Source organism: Mercenaria mercenaria, chromosome 2, assembly GCF_021730395.1.
Source record: "Mercenaria mercenaria strain notata chromosome 2, MADL_Memer_1, whole genome shotgun sequence".
NCBI lineage: Eukaryota > Metazoa > Mollusca > Bivalvia > Venerida > Veneridae > Mercenaria > Mercenaria mercenaria.
Genome location: NC_069362.1, coordinates 79,672,749 through 79,683,982, shown reverse-complemented (window position 1 = coordinate 79,683,982; position 11,234 = coordinate 79,672,749). Strand labels below are relative to the sequence as shown.

The 11,234-nt window shown below is 35.6% G+C and overlaps 1 protein-coding gene across 1 annotated transcript; it reads right to left on the bottom strand.

Annotated features, from left to right (window-relative positions):
* Positions 1-3,103: 3,103 nt before the first annotated feature.
* Positions 3,104-9,352, bottom strand: LOC128549641 (uncharacterized). The gene is made up of 2 exons (XM_053526779.1): positions 8,448-9,352; positions 3,104-3,170 (listed from the first exon to the last, which is right to left on the bottom strand). Exons 1-2 carry the CDS (start codon positions 9,350-9,352, stop codon positions 3,104-3,106), a joined length of 972 nt encoding a protein of 323 aa, XP_053382754.1.
* Between the last annotated feature and the right edge of the window lie 1,882 nt (positions 9,353-11,234).

Below are 11,234 nucleotides of genomic sequence, written 5' to 3'. Positions count from 1 at the left end.
TTACGCCTATGTATGGTACAGCTATACTACAAGATTTAAGCCCTCCTTGAGTTAATATGTTTTCACAACTTCATCTACAAACTTACTCAACCGCCTCGGTAGCCTTGTGGTAGAGCGTCCGCTTCGTGTGCGGGAGGTCGTGGGTTCGATCCCCGGCCGCGTCATACCAAAGACGTAAAAATGTTACTAGTAGCTTCCTCGCTTCGCGCTCAGCATTAAGAGGGTAGTGCTAGGACTGGTCAGCCCGGTGTCAGTATAATGTTACTGGGTGGGGTATCATGTCACGTGTCTACGGCGTGATATTCCAGTGAGGCAGCACTATAAAGTTGGGCATTGTGCTCACTGCTACAAGTAGACACCATCGTTTATATGACTGAAAAATTATTGAAAAAGACGTTAAATCTGAACACACACACACAAACTTACTCAGTCAAATTCTTTCCGGTACAGTGTATGATGCTACATTCTTTCAATAAATGTTTAGACATTAAACACATTGCCTTGGCCTAATATATGTCCCTGTTAGTTTGCTGCTAGATACTTGTATTCCTCAATATTTTCGTGCAAATCATGTATAATCACCATGATGGGGAAATACAAAAGAATACAGTTATTTTGAGGCTCGTTATTAAATTAACGCTGATAATGTAAAAAGTTAATACGTAACGGTTGCCTAATTATGGATAAAAAATATATCTTTAGTATGATTTATATTCCTTTTAAATCAATATCGAGGGCGGGCAGTCATGTTTTCTACAATTTGTTCGAGACACTACTGTTCAAGTCCACGTTAGACAAAAATAAGTGTAAATGGAAACGAATTTTTAATGGATAAATACTTGGAATGCAAATCATAGTGAACTAAATGTCATGGCATTTCTGTTCAGAAGGTCTAAACATCCCATAATGCTGAAACATCAAAATGAAACAAAATATGGCTCATTAACGTTTTTATCTGGTAAAATGATGTGTGTATTATGGTTTCATCCTTGTTAAGAATAGAATGCTCGCTTACTGATATCCCGACTTCGCGAAAATAAATGAGAGACTGTCTCTTGAATGCCATGTATTCAAATATAAAGATTCAGACAAACTATATTTCTTAATGGAAGAAATAATTAATAAATAAAAATGCCACGAAAATAAGACGGAAATCAAACTAACATCGCCGGTTTGCTAAGCATGCGCATTTTCAGTCATGTTAAAGGATCATTGGAATTTATGTTTTTATCTAAGGGAAACTATTGTCAGCTGAGACTTGTTATTTAATAAAAAATATATAACAGTAAACTTCAAATTTTATCTAAATAAGCTAACTAAGTAATTGTCCCTTCTTTGTGAACTTTGCGGTATATGAACACCTTTTAAGGACGTCAAATCAAAGATATCCCCCTGTTCTGTGAGTTTTCTCTCACTCTGTCCCTCTGGTCAGATCGGTCTGTGTCTTTTTGATAGAGGATGAACTGTTTTCCAACAACGATAAATAGAGACTTTGAACGTGTTTACCATGAAAAATGCGCAATATGAATCTGATATACCAACAATGACACTTTTTCTAATATACACTAATTTATTGTAGGCTGCTTGTAAAACAAGTTCTATTATTCAACTCATATTAATCAGTCTGACATCTCGTTTCTGCGGTATGAGAGAAGAGGAAATAGCTTTCTTTTTATTGCTTAGCGGATAGCAAGGGAGTTACTGTTATAATTTATCATGCCTTTTATTCCGCGACAAAGGAGCAAACCCTCGCCCCAAACACACACTAGAAGCTAACGGTCTACCACCAGACTATAAAACCCGACTCTCTTGTATGCAAAACCGATGTGTTGCTGGCAATATACTACTATGTGGACCAGGGCCATTTTCATAAAAATTGGAGGATGGTCTTTATGTGCATTTTGAAGCCTTAATTTCGAAGGGTTGTAAACTATGCTGTATTGAAATTGAATTAGAAGTGTCTCGAAACGAAAATTACGTGCAAGAAAGCATAATTATTATGAAACACATATATCCTGAGATTGAACTTTATTGCAAATGTTAATGATGAATTTTCCTATTTGTAAGAACTTCTATGTTGGAATTTAACCGTGGTTTTATTCTCTTTTCTCTAAATGATCACGTTTTGTTTAAGACTGTCTTCGGCTTTTTGTGAAAGCGAAACGAAACGCTCCCCCTTGAGGAAATACATTGCCATGTCATAAATATGGTAGGGGGTTTGTAAGTGCGTCTACTTTATTCCATGAACAGTTCAAGAGGCGCTTAAGCAAGAGGCAATCCACTAACGTTAATCACTATGAAGTAAACAACGGAAATAGTTCTGCCTCATTTATTCGTTTTCTCCATCATGTTTCATAAGTGATGTTCCAGACATTCAGAGTGCATATTCAATTTAAGTAAGACTTATAAGACTTTGAGCTGATAATTACGTGAAAATTATTCAAAAATACAGGAAGACGTTTAGGTGTATATAAAGCAATGAACGAAGTCAAGAAAATTCAAAACACATTCAGTGTGATTGAGTCTGTTCACAAGAGGTATCGAAAAAGGAAACATCACGGAATGCTTTCGGTGAGTTTGTGTGTAAAATGAATGAATTCCAATTATTCGACCTATACCACTTCCCGTACAAAACGGTTTAAATTTGAAACAGTTTCGCAACTGACGAAATGTTTAGGCAAATCTCTATTCAGTGTTTAATTTACCTAGACTTGGTGTGGGTCAACAGTTTCCTGTTAAGGGTCATAACTAATTTCCTTAGCTGAATGATTGTTTAGACTTGTCATGTCAGTGAACCTCAGACGGTGTAATGAGTATCTTGGATATCAAACGGTAGTTTTAGTGATAAGATGCTGCATTTCGTATCCATTCCCATCCCTCACATTTCATATCACTTTTAAGATCGACTTATTCACTTATTTACTGTCTATAAAATGAGCGGCTCATTTGATGTTTCTTCTCCGTAGCACGCAGACGGTGCAATCATGATAATTGCAATCAAATGGTACTGATTATATTAGTTAGATGCTGCATTCAAGATCAAAATAAAATCAGATGTCTGCCTTCTCGATTAAATTTTTCTTTCCAAAACGACTTTATGCAATTATTTAGCTATACCCATTACTTGTTCTTTCTCCATCAGCCTGCCAACAGAATATGTATTTCCCTTGCTAAAATGAAAAACTTGAGAACAGATTCATCGGAATTACTGAATATAAAGCATTTACCTAACTGTACAAGTGATTAAAATCAATAATTTTATTTTGTAACACCTACCTTTTACGGGTTCTACCTTACATATTTTGCTTTAACAGTACGGAACAGATAAAACAACACTATAATTGCACGGAATTCGAAGGTAGGCTTAATTTCAAAGTTATATAAACGAAATGATAATGAAATGAGTGAGGTTTACTCTTGCTACATGTACATGTGGTCATTCTCTATTTATCGTTGTTAAAAAACATAACGTTTTGAGTAAATGGAACTGGGGTTCTTATTAAAATGATAACATTGCTCTATATATACAAAGAGGTTCATAATATTTATTACACTTACAATACTACAAGATAGCACACATTTATTTAAAATCTTCAGATGTTTGATAAATGTTGTACGTGGAAAGAAAAAATCAAGCAGTACATTTTCAGTAAACTAATTTGATCTGTAATTATGAGAATGACAGGAAATGTAGATTGGCACAGGCAGTTTAATGCAATATGAAAATGTGAAAGTATGTTTTAAAGTTTCAGTCTGTCTGAAAATTTAGACTCTAATCGCTGATGGCACTCCTTTTATCACAGGGCTTAATATATCTCAGTAACCCAACATCTGTCATATCTGATTTGCAACTGTGACTGACAATTACTTTATTTCTTTAATTTACAATTATGTAAGGCAGCGTTCGAAAGAAACGTTAATGATATTATAGTTATGATATGGAAACGGAAATTTTAACTTTGTGAACATTCACTTTGACTGCTTGCTTGTACTTTAACTGAAAGATTAAAAAGAATTTAATTGCACGACGGTACTAATAATAAGTGAACTTTGTATGGCGAAACATCACTTTAAGACAGAATGAATGAGTTGGGTTTTACGGCGAACCGACAAAAAAGGGTCATATATCGCCGAGAAAAAGTTAAATGGATTACGTTAATTGTAAAGCATATATAAAACTATTAAAGTAAAAATGTATATACATATATAGTGTAAAAAACATTTGCAAGCATAAAAAGTGTAAAAGTTGTGAATGAAAATCAAATAAGGTTCAGATTTTATGATATAAGCCTATTTGTTTCAAAAATTGTAAAATTTTGTCGGCAGGAATTTGCTCAAACAACTCTTTTAACGATTCAACATTATAGTATGAATTGCGCTGTGGATCGAAGTCTACACAGTCGATTAAAACATGTTTAACAGTAAGCGTTGTTTGACATGGTACACATTCAGGTTGATTTTCATTGTTCAAAAGATACGAATGAGTCAACCGAGTATGACCTATTCGACAACAAAAAAGAACAACTTCCTCCCTGCGAACAGATCTGTTTCCTTGGTGCCATTCACCTAAAGTAGGTTTAATTTCACGAAGTTTATTGAACGAAGCATTGTTCAATGAAGACTGCCATTTAGTTAAAATGTATTTGTTGATATTTGGCCTAAAATCAGTATATGGTAATTTCAATTTAGATTGTTGTAATGAAAGTGATTTCTTTGCTGCAGTATCAGCATCCTCATTTCCATGAATACCAACATGGCTAGGAATCCAACATAATATTATGGACTTCTTAAATGATAGTTCATGAACCCTGAGAAGAATATTTTGAATGAAAGGATTTTCCGTATTTCGGTTGTGAATTGATTGTAATACTGAAAATGAATCGGAAAAGATGATAAACATTTCTTCATTATATTCTGAAATAAAATTAAGGGCCAAATCAATAGCTTTTGCCTTAGCTGAAAAAATTGAAGCGTTATTTGGCAAACGTAATTTTCATTGATGTAGATGGCTAACGGCGGCACATCCAACCTTTGAATCATCTTTTGAACCATCTGTGTCAGTTGGAAAATGATCTTTGTAAGTCGATTTGATTTCGTTATATTTGGACTTGAATATTTCGGGGTTTGTTTCAGACTTTTTCAAGGCAGTTTTCATATCAAAAAGAACTGTTGAATTAAGAGTCCATGGTGGTGTATTCAGAACTAAATTTTCTTTTATACTATCGAAGTCAAAATCAGTTTCCTTCATAGTATTGTTGATGCGAAATCCAAAAGGTTTAATTTGTTTTGGTTTTCTGTCATACGAATCTTGGTACTTGGGTTTAAATATGATTTTATGAGCAGGATTTGATTTATTGGCAGCTACCCTCAGAGCATATTGCAATGACAATTTTTCACGTCTCGTGTAAAGGGAGGGTTCGTTTGCTTCAACATACAAACTTTCAACTGGCGATTTTCTAAATGCGCCAAGAGCAATACGAAGACCTTGGTTATGGATAGTATCCAACATTTGTAAATACGATTTTCTAGCTGAACCATAAACTACACAAGCGTAATCTAGCTTGGATCTAATCAAAGCCATATAAAGTCTTAACAAAACCTTGCGATCTGCTCCCCGATCAGTATTTGAAATTACCTTTAAAAGATTCAATGATTTCAAACATTTGGCTTTTAAGTATTTTATATGTGGTATAAAAGAAAGCTTTTTATCAAAAATAACACCAAGAAATTTTGCTTCGTCAACAACAGGTATTTTTGTACCATTTAGAAAAAGCTCAGGGTCACAATGTTGTTTCCATAATTGACAAAAGTGGACACACTGAGTTTTTGATTGGGAAAATTTAAAACCATTTTCCATGGCCCAAGTTTGAACTTCATTCAAACACTGCTGTAATTGGCGTTCAGTTGTACGCATATTTTTTGAACGATAACATATCAAAAAATCATCAACATATAATGAACAATCTGTCCCTGGTAACAAACATTTCACTATATTGTTAATTTTGATGCTAAAAAGTGTAACAGATAAAATAGAACCTTGTGGAACTCCCAGTTCTTGCTCAAATGAGTCAGACAGGGTAGAACCAACACGTACTTTAAAATTGCGATCAGATAAAAATTGTGATATAAATGTTGGAAGATGACCTTTTAAACCTAAGTCATTAAGATCATTCATAATACCATACTTCCATGTAGTGTCATAAGCTTTTTCCAAATCGAAAAAGACAGACACTAGATGCTCTTTTTTAACAAATGCATCACGAATAAAATTTTCCAGCCGAACAAGATGATCAGTTGTGCTGCGCTGCTTGCGAAAACCACTTTGAAAGTTAGTTATTAGGCCTTGAGATCCAAGATACCAAACTAGTCTAGAATTGATCATACGTTCTAAAGTTTTACATAAACAACTAGTAAGGGCAATCGGTCTATAATTACCGGGGTTCGTTGCTACATGTATCTTTCCCGGGTTTTGGTATTGGAATAACTGTAGCTTCTCTCCAAGAATCTGGAAAATGCCAGTTTTCCATGTAATATTATAAATTTCAAGTAGGAGGTCTAATGATTCTTGTGGTAAATGTTTTAAAAGTTGATAATGAATTTGGTCTGGACCAGCTGCAGTATCATGACATTTGTCTAAAGAGTCAAGCAATTCTGTGAGCGAAAAATGTTTATTATAATCTTCATCATTATTTGAATCAAAATTTAAAGGTTTACTTTTTTTAGTCGATTTTATGTTTTGAAATCTTTTATCATAATTGTTTGATGAAGAGTTTGTTGAAAAAGTTTCACCAAGTGTATTGGCAATGTCCTCCTTGGTAGATGCAATAGACTGGTCTGATTTTGTTAGATTGGAAACGTTTGAAGTTTTTCCTTTTCCACTTATTTTGCGAATCATTTCCCAGACTTTTTTAACGGATGACCTAGAATTAAGTTTTGAAACGTATGAATGCCATGATCTTTTCTTTGCTTGTTTTATAGTTCTGCGAGCTTTTGCTCTCAGAATCTTAACTGATTGTAGATTTTCTTTTGTCGGCCGTATATTGAATTTTTTAATGGCTGCCCTACGTTTTCGAACAGCGGTCTTACAATCATTATTATACCAAGCCGGTGCTAGGGGGCGTGAGCAGTGTTGCATTTTCCATTACTGCTCATGAACGAACAGACTCACTCAATCAAACCATCAAACCGAGTCTGCAATTTTCACTGTTTGCATTGTTCTCGGTGCTTCCGAGGGATCTACTTTTCAGAATATATTATTTTTATGTTTACCATTTCTTGAAGTTTTAGGCATGGACTTGTCAGCAATATCGGACAGAAGAACCGAAAACCGATCAATAGGATCATAAAAATTTGTAAAATTCTCCAAAGTCAAATCATTTTTACATAACGTTTCAAATTGCTTCCAGTCAGCTTTATTAAATTTGAAATACGAAGGATGGTCTGAAGGCAATTAGAAGTATTTGAAATAATAATTGGAAAATGGTCACTACCATGCAAGTCATCCAGTACTTTGCATTCAAAATCAAGAAAGATGTTCGGTTGACAAATAGTCAAATCAAGCGATGAAAAGTTACCTGTTGCAGGATGAAGATACGTTTTTGAATTATCATTTAATAAACAGAGGGCATTTCTTTCAATAAAAATTTCAATAATTTGACCTCTAGTGTTGCTGTCAGAACAGCCCCAAAATTCATGGTGACCATTAAAATCTCCCATAAGCATAAATGGTTGTGGTAATTGTTTTATAAGATCATCAAGTTCTTCTAGATTTAGTTTAAACTTGGGAGGTATATAAATCGAACACATAGTAATTGGTCGATGTAATGTAACGTTTATTGCAACTGACTGAATATTTGTATTTAGAACAATTTGTCTGTGCGGACATGCATTATTAATAATAATAGATGTGCCACCAGAAGCTCTGTCAGTGTTAGTATTAATGAAGTTATACACTGAATAATTTTTGAAAGCTATTTTGTCCGTTTCCTTTAAAAATGTTTCACTAAGGCACATAAGTGAAGGATCATATTTCAATAAGAGAAGGAGAATTTCATTATAATTTGCTTTAAGTCCACGGCAATTCCACTGGATAATTTTACTTTCATTTACATTCTAATATTTATTTAAAACGGTAAACAAAAATTGAACGACTGGAAATTTAAACGAAAGATTAGTGCTGCATTGACTCAGGAGGTGGGACCCTTTTGATCTTCACCTCCTTTGTGTTAGTTAAACTGGACGGAGCAGACAATGGCGGATCGTCATCATCCTCCCCCGTCAACCGGTTCAGATCAAGAGGGAACCGGTTATGGGTTTGAATGGGATCATTTGATCCCTTTCCAAACCCATCAGTTTTCAAGTCAATTTTTTGTCTGGGTGTTTGACTCACCCCATGTTGATTAGAATTTGACACAACATTTTGTCTTGACGACGGCGTATTTGAATACCTGGGAACATTTTGTACAGCTGGTGGTAGTGTTGGTTTAGTGGCGGCAGTTTGAACTTGTGATGTCTGCTTAGGTTTTTCTGTTATTTTCGGTTTTTCCTTTGGTATGTTTGGGACAGGTTCAGAATCGGTTTGCGTAGACGCGTCAAAAAACGTTGTTGATTTGTTTGTGTTTGATTTTGTGACGGAAGAATATGTTGTTGTTAGTGACAGTGGCATAAATTCAGCATTCGCAATTCGTCTAGCTTCAGGAAATCCAATGCCCTGTGTGAACTTGACATTGAGGACCTCCTTTTCGATCCTCCATGTCTTGCAGTCGCGAGACCTGGCCGAATGTTCCTCGCCGCAATTCACACAACACAATGGACCCTTGCACCTGTCAGGCTCATGAGAGAAACCGCTTTGTTTACATTTATGACATATGAATTCTCCTTTGCAGTTTGACTCGTTGTGTCCAAATTTGAAACAGTTGTAGCACTGAAGGGGATTTGGTATGTATTGGGTGACCTTTGTGTGGAGATAACCTACTTTTACAGAACTAGGAAGGAATGGGACGCCAAATGTAAGTATGATAGTGTTGGTTATGATTTCCTTTCCATCTCTTTTAATTTTGACGCGTCTGGCAGCTGTAACATGTTGGTCAGCAAGCCCTTGCACAATTTCCGTCCCTGACACCCCAGCAAGGTCGGGACAACGAATGACCCCCCTTGAGGAATTCAGAGTGCGGTGCGCAATGCACTTACACGGACGGTTGAAGAATGATGTTAAATCTAAAAGATTTCGAGCATGTGCTGATTTTTCTACCTCAACAAGCAGATCCCCTGTGCGTAACTTCTTTACCGATTTCGGCACTCCAGCTACACTCTCTAGTGTCTTTTCTATCACAAATGGGGAGATGCTTGTCATTTTGAAATTTTCATCAGCAGATTGAATAAGTAGAAATCTTGGAAAGGCTGTGTTAGATGTTGGTGACCGGCAAGGATTTTCACCTTCCTATCAGAGTCAGTTTCAGTATGCGGTCGTTTGTTTTTATTTATGTTTTCCATATTTAAATGAAATGGATTCATCACTCGCAGCCCCAACCCGCCGCGGAGTCCAACAAGGGAACATGAAAACAGAGCGGATATCCAGCTCATACATGTTAGGGATACTGTAGTGATATACTCGGCCAGGTATTTTACAATCTTGTTCATATCACCAGCTGTATTGCAGAAAAGCAATCAGGGGATTCAAGGGATTGTTACTCTACCCACCCGATTGGCCCTAAGCCACCGCCTTCTAGGAAATATAGATTGAAGTACATATAAAAAATATATTGTTAAATGAATTTGTGTGAACGTAATATGAAGTGTGTTGAGCGCAGTAAAATGTGACAGTAGAGCAGAGTAAAGACAGGTTTTGTGTAACGTATTTTGTTCCAAAATTATGTTTGTGAAAATATAAAAATGATCATATGAAGATGCAGTTTGAAACAAACAATAGAAAATGTAAACGTAAATGTGAGATTTCCTAGGGCTTGGCATGACTAGCCGATTGATCGTATCGGGCCAATACGACCGCCAGAACGTCTACACCGAATTAGAGGCCAAGGATGTGTATTGGCACCCACATCCCGGGAAGAAGATGCGCAAATGCAAACAAGTACGCATCATCTCCCCGGGATGCTATGGGGCACCTCAACATCCAGGACCCTCCTCTCCGGCTTACCGGCTGCCACCCACGGCAAACAGGTGGCTCAATTTTCGGGGGAGTCGTACCCCTCTGCATGGAGATACAGCCAGCATTTTCTATCCCCCGCCGGCAAGGGGCACACTTTAAGACAGATCTTGTGAAGTTTTATCAAATTTGTAGTTCGTTCAAAGCATTCATCTTTTTTAGAAATGTACTTGATGCCATTATGAAGTATACAAAGTTTTGTTATATAAAGTTGTCTCTTCAACACCTCTTTCATTTGCCTTTTCTACTTAAGTTTTCGTGAAGATAGAGTATTATGATTGTAGCATTTTGGCATCGCTGTATTTGGCATTTTGTAGCCCCCTTTTTCAATTTGTAGATATTTTAATTTTGTTTAATTAATGTTGTAGATAAACGGGTATGTACATTTAATAAATTTCCTATCTAAATTACATGGAGTTAGAAAAGGTATGGCTGATTTTGATGTACCAGCCAATGGAAATGAAAGGTAAGTTTAGGGTTATTCGAAACACATTCTAATCTTGCAATTAACATGTGTGTGTGTTTGTTTGTCGCTGATTAGTTTTTGCACATACATCATTATTGAATACTGTTTCGTTTAACTTGTACACTTTCAGATTGTCTTAATTTGAAAAAAACTATGATATTGATTTTCTATAGCTTTGTTTTATAATAATCGTATATTTGACATGAAACTCGCATTCGTAGTTCAAATAATGATAAGTTAGACCGGACTCTTTTTCTAAAAAAGATTTTTTCTCCTACACGTGATGCAAGTTTACCTTTCTGAATATTTAAACACCAGGGAGCCGAGTGTTACATCTGATTAACCTCACACTCAAACTTAGCGTATTTACTAGTTAAACGGTGGTCAAATGGTGACTCCTTAAGTTTCTATGGAGGGTCAGTAGATTTTAATGTGTGGTTAAGATAAGTGGTAGTTAAAACAAATCAGTTTAGTTCTTGTATTTGTTACTGTTTTACAAAAGAAGTATGAAATGTGTTCGAGATATTTCGGATTTTACATGTATGATAAGAAATATAATTATAGGTAATGTTTCATAAGATATTCAAGAATGGTCATTACGTGATC